At 36.4% G+C, this 19,426-nt stretch overlaps 2 protein-coding genes and 1 pseudogene across 4 annotated transcripts; all 3 read right to left on the bottom strand.

The window, feature by feature from the left end:
- Positions 1–394: 394 nt before the first annotated feature.
- On the bottom strand, positions 395–912 carry LOC132180383 (protein GLUTAMINE DUMPER 5 pseudogene; annotated as a pseudogene).
- Positions 913–2,718: 1,806 nt separating this feature from the next.
- Positions 2,719–7,743, bottom strand: LOC132180382 (protein DJ-1 homolog D-like). Of its 2 annotated transcripts, XM_059593183.2 has the most exons (6): positions 7,729–7,743; positions 7,431–7,567; positions 7,203–7,319; positions 5,857–6,297; positions 4,365–4,727; positions 2,719–3,122 (listed from the first exon to the last, which is right to left on the bottom strand). In XM_059593183.2, exons 2-6 carry the CDS (start codon positions 7,482–7,484, stop codon positions 2,934–2,936), a joined length of 1,164 nt encoding a protein of 387 aa, XP_059449166.1. In that variant the 5' UTR covers positions 7,485–7,567; positions 7,729–7,743; the 3' UTR covers positions 2,719–2,933. The 2 variants fall into 2 exon arrangements, with proteins under 2 accessions (XP_059449166.1, XP_059449165.1); XM_059593182.2 differs by lacking the exon at positions 7,729–7,743 and having other exon boundaries at positions 7,431–7,600.
- Positions 7,744–12,600: 4,857 nt separating this feature from the next.
- Positions 12,601–17,474, bottom strand: LOC132183198 (protein DJ-1 homolog D-like). Of its 2 annotated transcripts, none has more exons than XM_059596601.2 (5): positions 17,310–17,473; positions 17,083–17,199; positions 15,730–16,170; positions 14,258–14,620; positions 12,601–13,015 (listed from the first exon to the last, which is right to left on the bottom strand). In XM_059596601.2, exons 1-5 carry the CDS (start codon positions 17,361–17,363, stop codon positions 12,827–12,829), a joined length of 1,164 nt encoding a protein of 387 aa, XP_059452584.1. In that variant the 5' UTR covers positions 17,364–17,473; the 3' UTR covers positions 12,601–12,826. The 2 variants fall into 2 exon arrangements, with proteins under 2 accessions (XP_059452584.1, XP_059452586.1); XM_059596603.2 differs by lacking the exon at positions 12,601–13,015 and adding an exon at positions 13,026–13,210 and having other exon boundaries at positions 17,310–17,474.
- Between the last annotated feature and the right edge of the window lie 1,952 nt (positions 17,475–19,426).

The raw sequence follows: 19,426 nt of genomic DNA, 5'->3' as shown, positions 1-19,426 counted from the left end.
CTTGCTTTGCTGATTGTTGGTAGCAATTTTTTTGTTGTTGAAGTCATTCTTTAAAGAAGCAAAGTATATATTTTGGAATCAATTAAGTAATGAAAGTAGAAATTCTTGTGGCTCCATCGAAGAAATTCCTCGAAGTTGCTTCCAAAGATGCACAAAGTTTCACTTTCCTTTTAAGCTACAACATCATCATCATCAAAATATATATATATAAATATATATATATAAACATATATTTCTTTTATCTTGGTCCGTGGAAATATATATATTATTTAATTTAATCTGAGCAACATGTTGAATCCATGCAGGAGATGAAAAACTAGGATTAATTATAACAGAAAATAATAAGAAGAAATATATAATTTAATGAAAATTAAGAAGCCCCAAATACTTAACATGATAAGAAATGGCAGCCAGCTTTATTTTTAATTACCTCATTTTTTTTTTTACATATTCTCTCGCAAGCCTAAATAAGAAAACTACAGAAAAATTATAATTCTAAGAAATAATAATAAAAAAAAATTAAAAAAAGGAAAAGGAAAACAAAATACAAGTATCTCAACTTAGACTTTTTCAGTATGGGCAGCGGCAGAGACGGGTTTGGCCAAGTAAGTAGGGTTTTCTTCTCCTGCCATGATGACAACAATCTTCGGCTCGGAATCCGCCTCGGTGACCGGCACCGGCTTTGCTGGTTTTCCTTCAGCATCTCTAGGCGAGTGGGAAGACGATTTACGATAAGAGCAAGCTAGAATTACTAATGCCACCGCAATGAGCCCCAACATGACGGCTAGGCCGGCAAAGAGGTAAGGAATGGGTGTTTTCCAGTTCCGGAAGCCGGCGTCAGCAGTAGCTGCGGTGGAGTTGGTTGCCGGCCTCATTTTCTCACTGCCTTCCTTTTTCAATCTCCAGCTAACTTTGGCAATGGAATGTTAATGATATGGCATGAGGTTGATAATGCTTGTATTTATAGCATGAAAGCTAAAGTTGTACAGTAATGGGATAGGGCAGGGGAAGTTTCTTTGTGATGTCCATAAATGCCCTTTGGTTTTGATACGGTGGTTTATTCTTTCTTGTGCTTTACTCATGCTTGGGCATCAAGGGTTTCTTTTTAATTTGTCGAAATTGTGTATCTCGTCGTAAATAGATCTAAATTGCAATTTGAACAGAAAATTGTGAGACGGTTCATATAAAGTCTATCTGTCTAAATCTCAATCCGTTTTAAACAGCGTTTTCACCGTCTATCATTCCACCAACCTACCTTCGCAAATACAGGTGAATGATGCATTCATGATGTATTTGACTGTTTGGTTATGAGTTGGGTTTTACTGTAAATTTACAATTTGCATATTCATGTTACATGAATGAAGCAACCAACAAGAAAAAAGAAGAATGAATGAATTTGTCCCACGGAGGCTTTTGCTTATCTAATAAGAGGACCCCACTAAACGTGTCCCGACAGCTCAAGTATTCCTTAAATTTCATGTTTACTGCGATGTCAGAAAAAAGGAAATTAGAAAGCAAACTATGTTGTTTTTTTTTCCTTTGTTAGAAAATTTTTGGGAGTGTTTGAATTTTTTTGTTTTTTTGATTTTGAGTTTTAAAAAGAGTTTTGAAAACAATTAAGAATTGATTCGGTTAGAATCACATTTGAGAAGAATTAAAAATTGGTTTGTTAATATTTAGGAAGTGTTTTGTAAAAATTAATAATATAATTAATTGATTTTTCAAAAATTATAGCACCCTAGTCAAACTCACAGATTTCACTTCTTTCCCCAAATAACATAACACTAATACCGAATAATACAACTCTAAAGGCCTGTTTGCGATTGCGTTTAAGAAACCTAAAAGTACTTTTAATCCTCAAAAAATTCGTTGAAAAAAAAAAAATTCATTTGATAAAAAAAATTAAAAGCGATTTTAAGGGTTCAAAAAGCCTAAAAATAGCAAAAAAAAAACACTTTTGCAAAAACTTGAAAGTGAAGCTTTTGCTCAAAAGCTTTTTGACTTAAAAACTCTATTTCTCAAAGGCAATCCCAAACAAGCTCTAAGAGCATGTTTGAGATTGCGTTTGAGAAGTAGAGCTTTTAAGTAAAAAATAACTTTTGAGCAAAAGCTTCATTTTTAAGCTTTTACCAAGTGTTTTTTTTTTAATTTTTTTTTTTGTTTTTTTTAGGATTGTTGGACCTTTAAAAGCACTTTTAATTTTTTTACCAAACGAGTATTTTTTTCTTCAAACGAATTTTTTGAGTGTTAAAAACACTTTTAACCTCCTCAAACACAATATCAAACGGGCGCCAAGGCTGGCTACAATTAGGGTTTCCATGCAACTCTGACAGATTGCAGCTGGGCCCCCTAAATCTCTAGTTTCCCCAATTTCAGCCAGCCTTTTGGGCCCAAAAATTGATTTTTAACCGTTTAAATAATTTAAAAAGAAGCTCTAACACAGGTGACAGGCCCATTCTATTCCCCTAGGCTCTAATTTTCAGCGCCATTTCCTCCAAATACGGGGCAAAACCGATAAAACCAATAATAAATTATGGAAAAACAAATGATAGAATATCAAATTTCCCACTCCACCTACCCATATAATATCCAGGATTAAATTCCAATTTAATCACATAATATTATCAAGAAAAGTTAAGATTTTGAGAAGCAAAGGCTCCAGGCTCCAGGCTCCAAGCTCCAGCACTATTATTGAACAACCAAGTCCACTAACAAAAATAACATAAAAAGGTGCATTGCATAAACCAGAAGAAGACTACACCGTTTATTGTTCTCTCGAAATACACATCAGAAGACACGTTAGCATACAACCATCTTTATTTTTGGTCATCAGGCAAGCCAACAGCATGGTAACAACCTGGACATGTACATATATACTTGGTTTATGTTGGAAAGTTTATGCACATAAGTAAGCCAGATAGCTTGGTAAACAACTAGAATGCTACTTGAACACCAAGCAAGACCATTAACTGGGAAATGAACTCGGGATGCCCCGGCCATGCTGCTCCGGTTACTAAATTTCCATCAGTGAAGCAGCGATCGATCGGATTAGGTTCCAACCATGAAGCGCCCGCTAAGACAACGTTAAGCTTCACTGCTGGGTATGCAGTACATTTTCTTCCCTATTGCAACACATGAACAAACAAACATCAAGATCCAATAATGAAATTCAAGAAATGGGCGCACGGCCGTGTTTGTGAAATTGCAATTTAAGAAAGACTAAAAGCACCAAGATAATGTCAATTCATGCAGCAGAGGGGCTCCATTAATATCTTTGATGCCTTATTTCTTTTCCCTCTTTTGATCAAGCACTAATTCAAGAAAAGAGATGGTCAGGCAAGAAGTCAACAGTACAAAGACTAAAACAAGATCTACTTCCTGATCATTGCATTCCGATAATCTTGCAATAATCTAGTATATAGAAACTAATCAGTCAAAGCATTCTGTGAAATTTTTAACAACAGAAAATATCAAGTTGAGCTAATCCACGCACTGATAGGTTTCAGAAGGAAAGATGCCTACATTATGTTTGCATCGTAATATGTGATTTTAATCTAGTTTAGCCGCCACAACTTTGTTCTTTATGCCTCAGTAAGTATGGTTCTCTACTTCAAAAGATTTAGGATTCCTTTTGTTTTCCAAGAAATGCAAGACTATAATTAAGAGTAATCTTAATATGATGTAAATAATTGCAAACAGAATGAGATACAACAATAGTATTTTAGAGGAATTTTTATCACAGTTTTAATGCATTGCAGTTTCATAGGGGAGGTGGTTGCTCTATATATGGAAAACCACATCAGTGGCATCCCTCAGGGTCGAAGTTATAATTTTTTGCCCACTACCAACAACGATTGGAGCATGTACCTTCACCCTCCTACACATTCACGGCCCCCCAACCACGAGACCAATAACTGACTGACAACCATCAGGGTCAGCGTGATTTAAGAGTCTTGATGAGGTTTGGTCAATTCGGGGGATCATTTCTAGTGGCTGATACCCATCGGTTCGACCATTGTAAACCACTGGCAACCAACCAAAGGGGTTAGTGCCCACCGGTACGCAGAAGAAAACTAGATTCCACAGCAAATTGTTTAGTTCGTAAGTTATGAAGTGTAGATTGTTTTCCATTTCAATTGATTATAAGAGAATGAATCGAACATTTCATATCTATTGCTGCCAATTTAGTTGAGACATAGAAAAGACCAAACCTTACGTTTCATAATCCAAAAGGCTTATGATCACTTGGATACCCTACATGAATAAATTGCCATTCCTAATAATGGGCTAGTTGAGATAAAATAAAACTATCATTATAGTGAGTTCCTTCTTAAAGGATAATGTCAAGTTGTCAAAAAGACTACCTTGAGAACGTCAGCAGCAGATAAAATCTGCTGACCGTGGCAGATGGATGCAACTGGCTTCTTGGTCTCCATAAATTCCTTCACTATGGCAATGACTGACTTATCCAATGCCAAATATTCCGGAGCTCGACCTCCAGGTATAACAAGAGCATCATAACTTGAGGTGTCTAAACCTTCAAAGTTAGCAGTTAGAGTGAAATCATGGCCTGGCTTCTCACTATAAGTCTGGTCACCTTCAAAATCATGGACAGCAGTTGGGCAGGTATCACCAGCCTTCTTCTTGGGGCAAACCGCATCCACATGACATCCTAAAGCTTGAAGGGACTGAAATGGAACAGTTACCTCGTAATCTTCCATGAAATCCTGGATAAGAGACAAAAGAACAACTTAACATAGTTTGTAGAGAAAAAATCCAATAGCCGTGAGAGACCAATTTGATTCATGAGTTTGACTTGAATCAAAGAAAAAAAAAAAGGCAATGATGCTCAGTAACTGCAAAAGACCAAGTTTTGACTTGTGTCAGGAACACACTATATATTAACTAAGTAATAGTTTACGACAGGAAATTCTTTAGAAGAGGAACCTCTTCCTTTTTATTTTAGAGGTACACAATGAAATGTTGGATCCCAAGCAGTCAATCTTGATCCATATGATTTATCAAAACAAGTAAGGAAACAAGCAATTGATTCCAGTACAAATCATTTAATTGTAGCCGTCATAAATCAGAAGCAGATTAACTTGCCTTCGCAATCCTTAATTGTTAGGCACCTACTAAGACGTAGAAGGACCAAGTGATCTTTGATCCTTACCCTAGTACTCTACATACTAATTACTCTAAGGCATAAGACTATTACATGCAAATGGCAACCTAACTGCCCCAGCCTTCAAAATATGTTTAGTATAAGAGGCTGCTTATGTAAGCTTTTCATTTAAAAACCAAAATCCATCACATATTTTAAGAATGTAACATTGACATACCACATATGTAAAGGCACATACAGTATAGGTGATCTTGGAAGTAAGACTTCTAAAAGGACTTCACCATAAACCATCAATTTCCAAGAAGACACCAAAATGCAACAACGTGGATGAAGTTATTAAGAAAACATTGTCATTTGCAAGGCCTATGAAAATCATTGCCTAATCTTGTACCCCTTTTTCCTTCTATGTAAAATTACAGATTAAGAGGTCAGTCTTCATAATTCCTTTGAGTTCCCAATACTTACGGATAAATACATCTGGATGTCATTACACATTACACACAAAAATATATGCTCATAATCATGGGTTCGGGTGCACAGTTGACCACTTTTGCCCATTATGTAATTTGCATGACATGTGTTTTACCTCTGCAATTTCAAACTATAGTCAATTAGCATGAGCTTCAAGGCAAAATGTAAGAAAGATGTCTAAAACCCGTGGATCAAGGCTAAATAATGAGTTTTCTAATCTGCTATTTCTAGCTTGAGCATATAAAAAACCTGGAACCTACCCCGCAAAGAAACAGGACCCTTTTGTCCGAGCCAGTTATGGTGCCTCCTAGTGCTTTCACAAAAAGCCGGATGAACTCGGGATGCCCTTCATATGTAGGAGCAGTAATGATATTACCATCAACAACACATGTTGACAAGGTTTCAGGTTCTACCCAATGAGCACCTGCAGCAATAAGTACAGGTCCCACAGGAGGGTATGCAGTGCACTTCCGACCTTTGACTGAGCCAGCAGCAGCCAAGATCAACTGTCCATGGCAGATAGAGGCAATTGGTTTTCCAGAGTTGGAAAATTTGCTGGCGAGGTCTAAAACAGCTTCATTCAAAGCAAGATATTCTGGAGCCCGTCCTCCCGGTAACATCAGGCCATCATATTTGGTAAATTCAATTTCATCAAATGTCGCATTGATTGCAAAGTTGTGACCGCGGGACTCGGAGTAAGTCTACAGCCATTATAAATGCAAAAGAAGAAACATTAGAAAGAAGGAAAATAGGAAAATAAAATTATATTATCAACTCCAAAAAGTTTAGAAGATCATATATAAATTATAAATTGCGACATACAAAAAGTAGCATACTCAATCATAAATAGCACTATTTATAGAAGAAGTAGATCATTTCATTTCTCCTTAACCTCTAACAACTCTTATACATCAAGTTAGTATTGTAATTATGCCACATAACTGCATGAAGACGAGACTTAAGATACCACATTAGTAACCGAACGCCATGTATTTTCTCACTTCCACCATAGCCTCATGTATGTTTAGTGTACATAGTTTTTGTTAGATGCATTCTCTTGCTAGCGTCAGCTGAAATTAGCTCAAAGTACAATTACCAACTGGGAATTTCAAGAAATGGGAAATGTGCTGAAAAGAAAGGAGCAGATTCTCAAAGGGACTGATTGGGAAATCAGGACTCGAGTAATGCGTGAAGAGAAATTTCAAGAAATCCGAAATAAATAGGGATCTGTGTTGCAGATGGGGGCTTCAAGATAGAATTATATGTGAATAAAGAAGTTAATCAGTTTGATTTGAAGGAGTCTCTAAAGTCTTTGTAGTTTGTTGTTTGTCTGTAGAAGGTGGTCTCAGTTTGTTGCAGTAGTAAATTTGTGCGCAGTAGCAGTAGGTAGTTGTGTCTCACAGGTGGTAAGTTTGTTTTAGTAAAATGATGCTCATTCATCCAAAAACAAATTTCTACAAATGGGGTTTATACAAGAACAAAGAGAACATGGCACAGGACAAGAAAAGGCAGAAATTTGAAGATGAAAAATCTCATAGAACAAGAACCCAAAAACTTAAATACAAAAACAGAGAAAAATAAAAATAACAGAGAGTGAGAGAGAGACCTGATGACCAGAAGACTGATGAACGGCAGTGCGGCAGATATCGCCGGCCTTCTTACCGGGGCACACGGCATCAACAGAGATTCCAAATGCCTGCAACGCTTGAAAAGGAACCATCGCCTGCAATCAAAAATCACACTGCAAGACATTAATCCCATACACCAATTCAAAGAACAGAGCTACTTAAAGAGAGCAGTTAAAGTAAAGGGTATCGCCGGGTTCGGAAGATGCCTCGTAGTCTTCCATGTAGTCACCGCACAGTAGCAGAACTCTTTTCTGGGCCATCGGATTCAGTCTTTCCACGGCGAGACAGAGAGATGGGGATGATTTGTGTGGCGGACTTGACGTCCGGATGAGTGAAGTTGACACTATATATAGAAAATGTCATTGGAAAATAATAAATAAAAAAGAGAAATTTTTGCATTTTCTTATGTTTATCTGGCCTATATTTTTGTTGGAGATACTGAGATAGCATATTTCATCTGTTTTCTGTAATTGTTTTTAGTTAAGAGTGAATATAACATGTCACCTCGACAAAAATGCACATTTCTCGGCTAGAGATAAAAAACTGTGGGGGCTCGCTCCTCGGCTCCCTCCTCCTTTTCTCCTCCCCATATTCCCATCTTCTTCCCTCTCCCTCCTCTTTTTGTTTTTTCCTTTCTTTTTTCAATTTATCTTTTTGATTTTTCCGATCAATCCAATTATTCCAGTTATTCATTTGCTTATGTTGCGCTGCCTCCATCCGCCCTCCACCGTGTTGTGCCGTTCTTCGTCTCCAAGAATCGGTTGGGCTTTAGATTTAGTATTTCTAAACTAAATTTAGTCTCCTCAACTGATTTCGTTGCTCATTAGTGCAAAACAGGTTCATATATTCTTGTCCACTACGCACTGGTCAGTGCGCTTCGCCTCGCTCGCCTCCGCTATTGTAGCTGTTTGCTGGTTTTTAATGTGTTTTTTTTAATAAGGATTTGATTTCTCCCTACATCTGCTTTCATGAGTAATCTTTGGATCTTTTGGGTTAAGTTTTTATCCTACCCTTTAGGTCAAGGAAGATTAGTTTTGTTGTGAGGGTTTTGCTCTTATGGCCAAAAAAATAAAAGTTGAGAATATAAATTACCTATGTATTAGATTGGGTCTGTCTAGAGCAGATCTATTTTATAACTGAAGTTTGGATATAAGTTAACAGATGTTGAAGTCATAAATATGACTTGATTGTAAGATTTTTATGTTTGTCTTTATGACGTTATAACCTCATAACCTTGACTATGATTTATTATAACTTTATGCTCTCTAATGTAAATATTTTATGTTCATGATTTTTTTCAATGAATTAATATGAAAGATTTCCATAAAAATAAAAATAAAAACACATTTGTCTTTAAAAAAAAAATGGTCAAAAGGTTTTCATTCATAAAATATGATCTTTAAAGTTTCTATAAAAAATAATACAATAATTTTTTTATTTTTGCTTTTATCTCTATCACATGAATACAGATTTGTATTACGCTATTATTTTTTATTTTTTTATGGGCTGACAGACTGGGCCGCCATTAAGTACTCACCGAAGAGTTTCGGAAACGTCTGGACTGAAGCCAACACGTTGCAGTTGTTCCTTCATTTTTTTTTAAGTATTTTCTGAGCACGTCGTAGTTGCTCTGTGAAGATGTGGTGGCAGATGCCGATCTCGCTTTGGTTTGATTTGATCCGATTTATTCATCCAAAAAATATCTGGCTTTGATTCTGTTTCTATTTTTTTTTTTATAGATTATTTATTTATTTTTAAGTAGATTTTTTCTTTTCCAGGCATTTATTTTATCTTATCTCTTTGGGCTTTTGCGTTTTGCGTGTTAGGCCCGTTTAAAATTGCGTTTGAATAGTTTAAAAGTGTTTTTAACATTCAAAAAGTTCGTTTAAATAAAATAATATTGGGTAAAGTCCACTTAACCCTCTCAAACTAGCACTTCAATAATAATTTATCCTCAAACTATCAATTACGACAATTTACCTCTCAAACTACTACAATAACAACAATGTACCTCAATGCTAGCAAAATGACGGTAAAAATTACCCCTATAGAATTTTTAATGACAACGTACACGCACTTCTCATAAAATTTTTGAAAGCATTTTCAATTGCTCATTAATGATGTATGCATTAAGCCATTAATGGTGAGAAAGACGACCAATATAATTTGCATGCTAATGAAAAATTATCTGTTGTCCTGCTCTCTAATTGTTGTTAAGAGTCCGTGATCTGTTGCTGCCATGAGGAACCTCTCAGTGGTCACCCCTATCTTCTTCTTATTCTGCCTTGTTTCTCATGATATCTCTTCAGTCTCGACTTCCACGTACACCTCGTTACACCGCTGCATGCTGATAATATTGCCATCAACTGTGGCACTCGTGGCAACACAACGGCTGTATATGGATAAGCGCGAGTGGATTGGAGACATACATTCCAAATTCACTTCCATAGAAGAAGCTGATCTCAAATCTGTTGCCTCTACAGCCCTACGCATAGACCACTCAGCAGACACGGTCCCTTAATTACTTGACTGCCCGTTTATCTTATTCCCAATTCATGTACCAGTTTCTTGTCACTCCTGGCCCCAAATTCGTTCGATCGGTTCTACTTTAACCCGGTTCCTTACTTGGGTTTTGTAGGGTCTCAATACTTTTTCACTGTCAGCCGGCTCGTTCACCTTACTTGGGAACTTCCGTGCTTCCATCCATGCTAATTCCTTGAGAGAAGATAAAACTCTTTATAAGGAGTTCTGCATTAACGTGAAAAAGGATCAAAATTTGAATTTAACATTCATCCCAATATCTCCAAGGAGTACTAGTTCTAGTAAGTCGTTGTATGCTTTTATTAATGGAATTGAGATTGTCTCCATGCCAACCAACTATCGGTTTTATTTTGAACTACCTGCACACAGGCCTGGAGCAACCAATTATCCACCGTGACGTGATCAAAGACCAACAATATTCTGTTGAACGACAAATGGGTGGCCAAGGTTTTAGATTTCGGGTTGTCCAAAATGGGTCAGGATAACACGGCGGTCACTACCTTGGTAGAAGGCACGTGGGGGTATTTGGATCCAGATTATGTACGCCGTCGGCAACTAACGGAAAAATCTGATGTGTACTCCTTTCGCGTTGTGTTATTTGAAGTATTATGTGCCCGAAAAGCACTGGATAAAAGAGTCGAGACCGAGCAATATATGGCACTTGGCCAACTGGGTCGAAAACACAGAGAGAGAGAGACCATAGGTGGAATTATTGATCCCAATTTAAAGGGAAAGATAGCTCCCCAGTGTTTCAAAGTATACGTGGAGGTTGCAGAGAGCTGTGTGCGTGATCAGGCGATCCAACGGCCCACAATGAATGATGTGATGGAAAAGCTCAGATTTGTGTTGGAGCTGCAGGAGAACGCAGACGCCATGAAGGAGAAAATCAACCGTGAGGACGCAGTGTGATTGAGGTCGTCTGCCATCACTTTTGCTTTTTTAGGCTACATTGTTGGAGATATATATCCAAGGAACTTTATTCTGTACACATGACTATGTATTTACATATATAGTCTGACATGTTAATATATATATATATATATATATATATATATATATATGGGTTAATAATTGCCCCTTTTTTGTGAATGAGATTAAAAAAAAAAATAGTCTTTAATTCCCACTGTCCAGCCAACGGTGAAGAAGAGGAAAAAGATCTATGGGAATATTGCTTCCTATAAGAAATCAACTAAATTTTGTTATAATATGAGCGCAAGTATTTGCTTCTGTAGGGACATATGACAGTAGTTGGAGAAAGTGAAGAATATTGCTCCTTGTGCTGGATGGCCGGCCAAAATTACAGTGAGAGAATCACCCCCACAAAATTATAAAGGCATTGCTTTTGGCAAATTCATTGCTGCTTAAAATATGTCTCCGGCCTCATACAGAAAGTTGATCAAATGATCGACTTTGCCAAAAGCAATGCCTTTTTCTAAAGCCTATATATGTTCATCAAATTAATTGTTTCTTTTAGTCTTGACGGTCCTATCTTCTGTATTATATATTATGGATATACTTTTTTTTGTTAGGAACTGTAGAAATACTTTTTTGACTATTATAATTGCTATAATTATTTTTATTATTATTATCTTTAGTAGATATCATATTCCACGTTAACCTTTTAATAACAAAAAGGCATTATATATGTTTGCAGTTTGGCACATGAATCCTTCTTGTCTACATTGTACGGATCCAAGTAAACTGAATTATTTGACAATAGCTTCAAGGTTTCTGCGTGCATACTCTTAATACCGTGCCTAACAACAATGAGCAATATAGAATTGAAAAGAGAGATTAAGAAATTGTCGAAATACATATTTATTATTTAACGTGGTTCGGCAATGTATCTAGCTATGTCCACAGAGAGTGCAGCTATATTTTGCTATTAATGATTCAGGATTACATTATAACATATATGTATATAGGAAAAACCTTAAACTCTAATTATATAGACGTATTTTGAAAATTCTTAAAATACCCCGTACCATAAGAGACGTTGCCCCTGCGCCCCACAACCTAATCATTCCCCTGCAAACTTAACTAAAAAAAAAACTCACTTCAACGACCACCTATGTTGTTGCTGATAGAAAAATATTAGCACAGCATATATGTTGTCGTTCATGTTCGACCCAAAATAAAATTAAAAAGAAAAAAAAGCGTGAAACTCACATCAACGACAACACGTATGTAAGTCATTGTTGATATTGAAGCTAAAAAAACATACTTTATATTTGAGACGAAATGACATTGTCACTTATACAAGTATACTAGCGACATGAAGTCGTCACTAATACACATTTGATTTACTATTTTATTTATTAAATCCAAAAATTCATTTTCTTTTAGCATTTATTTTTTTTCTGGGTGCTGCAAAGAGGACATTATAATAATTTAGGTATAAGTTTGAAGGAGGTAAATGAAGTTTCACTCCAAAAAATAATAAAATTCAACCCTTTTTTTCTCTCTAATTTTTTGCCAACTATCTATAGGACGGCCGGACCACTAAAAACAATTGATAGAGGTGGCTGGTCCACCATAAGCTGTTTTGGGGTGATTTGACTTATCCAAAAAGTTGCTTTACGGATAGTTGACCGCCCTCGAACAACCATATGCGGTAGTCTAGCTAGCCATCCCCAGACGTTGTTTAAAGGGTTGCTAACAACCCTTAAAACTATTTTAATATAGTCCGACTACTCGTATAAATATCCAGAATATCCAGAATCAAATTCAAATTTAATCACATAATATTACCAAGAAAAGTTAAGAACTTGATAAGCAAAGGCTCCAGCACTATTATTGAACAACCAAGTCCACTAAAAAAAAAAAAAAGTCCACTAACAAAAATAACATAAAAAGGTGCATTGCATAAACCAGAAGAAGACTACACCGTTTATTGTTCTCTCGAAATACACATCAGAAGACACGTTAGCATACAACCATCTTTATTTTTGGTCATCAAGCAAGCCAACAGCATGGTAACAACCAGGACATGTATATATATATTCTTGATTTATGTTGGAAAGTGTATGCACATAAGTAAGCCAGAGAGCTTGGTAAACAACTAGAATGCTACTTGAACACCAAGCAAGACCATCAACTGGGAAATGAACTCAGGATGCCCCGGCCATGCTGCTCCGGTTACTAAATTTCCATCAGTGAAGCAACGATCGATCGGATTAGGTTCCAACCATGTAGCACCTGCTAAGACAACGTTAAGCTTCACTGCTGGGTATGCAGTACATTTTCTTCCCTATTGCAACAAAATGAACAAACAAACATCAAGATCCAATAATGAAATTCAAGAAATGGGCGCACGGCCATGTTTGTGAAATTGCAATTGACAATAACAAAGACCAAAAGCACCAAGATAATGTCAATTCATGCAGCAGAGGGGCTCCATTAATATCTTTGATGCCTTACTTCATTTCCCTCTTTTGGTCAAGCACTAATTCAAGAAAAGAGATGGTCAGGCAAGAAGTCAACAGTACAAAGACTAAAACAAGATCTACTTCCTGATCATTGCATTCCGATAATCTTGCAATAATCTAGTCGAAACTAATCAGTCAAAGCATTCTGTGAAATTTTTAACAGAAAATATCAAGTTGAGCTAATCCATACACTGATAGGTTTCAGAAGGAAAGATGCCTGCATTGTGTTTGCATCGTAATATGTGATTTTAATCTAGTTTAGCCGCCACAACTTTGTTCTTTATGCCAAAGTAAGTATGGTTCTCTACATCAAAAGATTTAGGATTCCTTTTGTTTTCCAAGAAATGCAAGACTATAATTAAGAGTAATCTTAATATGATGTAAATAATTGCAAACAGAACGAGATACAACAATAGTATTTTAAAGGAATCTTTATCACAGTTTTAATGCATTGCAGTTTCATAGGGGAGGTCGTTGCTCTATATACGGAAAACCACATCGGTGGCATTCCTCAAGGTCAAAGTTGTAATTTTTTGCCCACTACCACCAACGATCGGAGCATGTACCTTCACCTTCCTACACATTCACGGCCCCCCAACCACGAGACCAATAACTGACTGACAACCATCAGGGTCTGTGTGATTCAAGAGTCTTGATGAGGTTTGGTCAATTTGGGGGATCATTTCTAGTGGCCGATACCCATCGGTTCGACCATTGTAAACCACTGGCAACCAACCAAAGGGGTTAGTGCCCACCCGTAAGCAGAAGAAAACTAGAATCCATAGCAAATTGTTTAGTTCATAAGTTATAGTGTCGATTGTTTTCCATTTCAATTGATAATAATAGCATGAATCGAACATTTCATATCTATTGCTACCAATTCAGTTGACATAGAAAAGACCAAACCTTACGTTTCATAATCCAAAAGGCTTATGATCACTTGCATACCTTATATGAATAACTTGCCATTCCTAATAATGGACTGGTTGAGATAAAATAAAACGAGACCATCATTATAGTGAGTTCCTTCTTAAAGGATAATGTCAAGTTGTCAAAAAGACTACCTTGAGAACGTCAGCAGCAGATAAAATCTGCTGACCGTGGCAGATGGATGCAACTGGCTTCTTGGTCTCCATAAATTCCTTCACTATGGCAATGACTGACTTATCCAATGCCAAATATTCCGGAGCTCGACCTCCAGGTATAACAAGAGCATCATAACTTGAGGTGTCTAAACCTTCAAAGTTAGCAGTTAGAGTGAAATCATGGCCTGGCTTCTCACTATAAGTCTGGTCACCTTCAAAATCATGGACAGCAGTTGGGCAGGTATCACCAGCCTTCTTCTTGGGGCAAACCGCATCCACATGACATCCTAAAGCTTGAAGGGACTGAAAAGGAACAGCTACCTCGTAATCTTCCATGAAATCCTGGATAAGAGACAAAAGAACAACTTAACATAGAGAAATAATCCAATAGCCGTGAGAGACCAATTTGATTCATGAGTTTGACTTTAATCAAAGAAAAAAAAAAGGCAATGATGCTCAGTAACTGCAAAAGACCAAGTTTTGACTTGTATCAGGAATACACTATATATTAACTAAGTAATAGTTTACGACAGGAAATTCTTTACAAGAGGAACCTCTTCCTTTTTATATTAGAGGTACAGATGAAATGTTGGATCCCAAAGAGTCAATCTTGATCCATATGATTTATCAAAACAACTAAGGAAACAAGCAATTGATTCCAGTAAAAATCATTTAATTGTAGCCGTCATAAATCCGAAGTAGATTAACTTGCCTTCGCAATCCTTAATTGTTAGGCAACTACTAAGACATAGAAGCACCAAGTGATCTTTGATCCTTACCCTCGTACTCTACATACTAATTACTCTAAGGCATTAGACTATTACATGCAACTGGCAACCTAGTTGCCCCAGCCTTCAAAATATGTTTAGAATAAGAGGCTGCTTATGTAAGCTTTTCATTTAAAAATCAAAATGCATCACGTATTTTAAGAATGTAACATCAACATATGGAAAGGCACATATAGTATAGGTGATTTTGGAAGACTTCTTAAAGGACTTCACCATAAACCATCAATTTCCAAGAAGACACCAAAATGCAACAATGTGTATGAAGATATTAAGAAAACATTTTCTTTTGCAAGGCCAACAAAAATCATTGCCTAATCTTGTACCCCTTTTTCCTTCTATGTAAAATTACAGATTAAGAGGTCAGTCTTCATAATTCCTTTGAATTCCCAATACTTATGGATAAATACATCTGGATGTCATTACACATTACACGCAAAAACATATGCTCATAATCATGGGTTCGGGCGCACAGTTGACCACTTCTGCCCATTATGTAATTTGCATGACATGAGTTTTACCTCTGCAATTTCAAACTATAGTCAATTAGCATGAACTTCAAGGCAAGATGTAAGAAAGATGTCTAAAACCCATGGATCAAGGCTAAATAATGAGTTTTCTAATCTGCTATTTCTAGCTTGAGCATATAAAAAACCTGGAACCTACCCCGCAAAGAAACAGGACCCTTTTGTCCGAGCCAGTTATGGTGCCTCCTAGTGCTTTCACAAAATGCCGGATGTACTCGGGATGCCCTTTATACATAGGAGCAGTAATGATATTACCATCAACAACACATGTTGACAAGGTTTCAGGTTCTACCCAATGAGCACCTGCAGCAATAAGTACAGGTCTCACAAAAGGGTATGCAGTGCACATCCGACCTTTGACCAAGCCAGCAGCTGCCAATATCAACTGTCCATGGCAGATAGAGGCAATTGGTTTTCCAGAGTTGGAAAATTTGCTGACGAGATCTAAAACAGCTTCATTCAAAGCAAGATATTCTGGAGCCCGTCCTCCTGGTAACATCAGGCCATCATATTTGGTAAATTCAATTTCATCAAATGTCGCATTGATTGCAAAGTTGTGACCGCGGGACTCAGAATTAGTCTACAGCCATTACAAATGCAAAAGAACAAACATTAGAAATAAGGAAAATGGGAAAATACAATTATATTATCAACTCCAAAACAATTTAGAAGATCATATATAAATTATAAATTGCCACATAAAAAAAGTAGCATATTTAATCATAAATAGTACTCTTTATAGAAGAAGTAGATCATTTCATTTCTCCTTAACATCTAACAACTCTTATACATCAAGTTAGTATTGTCATTATGCCACATAACTACATGAAAACGAAACTTAAGGTACCACATTAGTGACCAAACGCCATGTATTTTGTCACTTCCACCATAGCCGCATGTATGTTTAGAGTACATAGTTTTTATTAGATGCATTCTCTTGCTAGCGTCAGCTGAAATTAGCTCACAGTAGAATTACCAACTGGGAATTTCAAGAAATGGGCAATGTGCTAAAAACAGAGGAGCAGATTCTCAAAGGGACTGATTGGGAAATCAGGACTCGAGTAATGCGTGCAAGGAAATTCAATAAATCCGAAATAAATAGGGTTCTGTGTTGCAGATGGGGACTTCAAGATAGAATTATATGTAAATAAAGCTGTTAATCAGTTTGATTTGAAGGAGTCTCTAATGTCTTTGTAGTTTGTTGTTTGTCTGTAGGAGGTGGTTTCAGGCTGTGGCAGTAGTAAATTTGTGCACAGTAGCAGTAGGTAGTTGTGTGTCACAAGTGGTAAGGTTTGTTTTAGTAAAATGATGCTCATTCATCCAAAAACAAATTTCTACAAATGGGGTTTATACAAGAACAAAGAGAACATGGCAGAGGACAAGAAAATGCAGAAATTTGAAGATGCAAAATCTCATAGAACAAGAACCCAAAAACTTAAATACAAAAACAGAGAAAAATAAAAGCAACAGAGTGTGTGAGAGAGAGAGAGACCTGATGACCAGAAGACTGCTGAACGGCAGTGCGGCAGATATCGCCGGCCTTCTTACCGGGGCACACGGCGTCTACAGAGACTCCAAATGCCTGCAAGGCTTGAAAAGGAACCATCGCCTGCAATCAAAAATACACTGCAAGACATTAATCCCATACACCTATTCAAAGAACAGAGCTACTTAAAGAGAGCAGATAAAGTAAAGGGTATCGCCGGGTTCAGAAGATGCCTCGTAGTCTTCCATGTAGTCACCGCACAATAGCAGAACTCTTTTCTGGGCCATCGGATTCAGTCTTTCCACGGCGAGACAGAAAGATGGGGATGATTTGTGTAGCGGACTAGTCGTTCTGATGAGTGAAGTTGACCCGATATATAGAAAATGTCATTGGAAAATGAAAAAAAAAAAATGAAATGCTTCTTTGCTTTTTTCTTGTGTTTATAGCGCCTATATTTTTGTAGAGATAGCATATTTCATCTATTTTTAGTAATTTTCTAATTAGAGTGAATATAACATGTCATCCGGACAAAAATGCACATTTCTCTTTTTTTTTTAAAAAAAAATTAAGGTTTAACTTATTTATTTTTTGTTCTTTTAAGTTTTACTTTATGATATTTTTTATCATAGCCTAAGGCCGTAAACGAGTCGAGCTTGAATGAGCTAGGGCTATCAAAGCTCGGCTCATTTAAAAATTTCACGAACTCGAGCTCAAACTGAGCTCATGCCGAGCTCTAAAATTTAAGCTCGGCTCGTCTCACCAAGGAAAATTCCTTGTGTGAGCCGAGCTCGAGCTCACCTAGTAGTCCATTCGATCCGGGCGAGTCGAGTCGAGCCCACAAACGGCTCATTTAATAATCGAGTCGAGCACGAACCGAACTTTATCGAGTCGATCCCAAGCAAGTTCACAGGTAGTTTTGTTCGTTTACAACCCTAATTATAGGTACCTACGAAGATGGTAATTCCATCTAAATTTCGTCTAAAATTTAACTTGTAAGCACCAATAACAAATTGATACATATCTATATAATTAATTAAAAAATAATAATTTTTTAAATAATAATTTTCTATAAAATATGATCTTTAAAGTTTCTATAAAAAAAATAATACAATCATTTTTTTTTTTTTTTGCTTTTATCTCTTATCACAAGAATACAGATTTGTATTATGCTATTATTTTTTATTTTTTTATGGGCTGACAAACTAGGCTGCCATTCAGTACTCACCGAAGAGTTTGGAAAACGTCTGGACTGAAGCCAACACGTTGCATTGTTCCTTTTTTTTTTTTTTTGAGTTTTTTTTGAGCACAACGTCGTTTCTCGTGAAAATGTGGCGGCAGATGGCGATCTCGCTTTGATCCTATTAAAACGCTTTTATAAAGGGAAAAATATAAAAAAAAAAACCTCATAAACTACCAGGTGTTTTCGATTTAGCCTCCTAATATTTCAAAAGTGATAAAGTAGCTTCTCAAATTATCAAATTATTGCATTTTGGCAACTCTGTTAGTCAAAACTATCAGTTTGGATGAAAATTCAAAACGATGTCATTTTGTTGAGGGGTTACTTTATCACTTTATGAACATTAGGGGGCTAAAATAAAAACGACCGGTAGTTTGGATGGCTTTTTTATATTTTTTTCAATTTTTTTTTCATGAAAGGGCATTGTAGTAACCTATCCATAATAAAACGACGTCGTTTTGCAGTTTCCGTTCAAACTGACGGTTTTGACTAACGGAGTAGTCAAAATGCAATAATTTAATAGTTTACGGACTATTTTATTACTTTTGAAACATTAAGAGGCTAAATAAAAAATAACTGATAATTTAAGAGACTTTTTTATATTTTTCCCTTTTATAAATGAGCGTTTGTATTTTGTAATCTCCTTTGAGCAGGATAGCCTGCATATCCTCCCTTCTCTCCTTCCATATCTACCTGTTTTTCTAAAAACTGTCAGAATGCTTGTTACTTGTTGCTTGCTTTCAATTTCATTTTCATAAATTTTTATGCTTTTGTTGACAATTGATGATTTTTGACTCTTTAAATATTATAATTTCAAAGGGCGGTTGGCCACCCTAATAGCCTATTTGAGGGGGCTAAATCATTCCTTTTACCAATAAAAATTGGTTTCTATCAAGTCTTAATAGTCATTCAAGCCGCCTTCTTTTTTTTCTTTATTTACTATCGCGATTGGAATCATTCATTTGCCTTTGCCTATGGGTCTATGGGTGGCCTTGAGGTGGCCAGCAGCCACCCATGAGATGAGTTTTTCTTTAAGGATCAAGAAAAAATATATATACTTTTTTTTTAAAAAAAAAAAGGATTTTACAGGAAAATGTTGTTCCATTTATGGGG

The sequence above is a fragment of the Corylus avellana genome, chromosome 5 (assembly GCF_965113065.1).
Source record: "Corylus avellana chromosome 5, dhCorAvel1.hap1.2, whole genome shotgun sequence".
NCBI classification, from domain to species: domain Eukaryota; kingdom Viridiplantae; phylum Streptophyta; class Magnoliopsida; order Fagales; family Betulaceae; genus Corylus; species Corylus avellana.
Note: the sequence above shows the minus strand (reverse complement) of the source record. Positions and strands in the feature narration are given on the sequence as shown.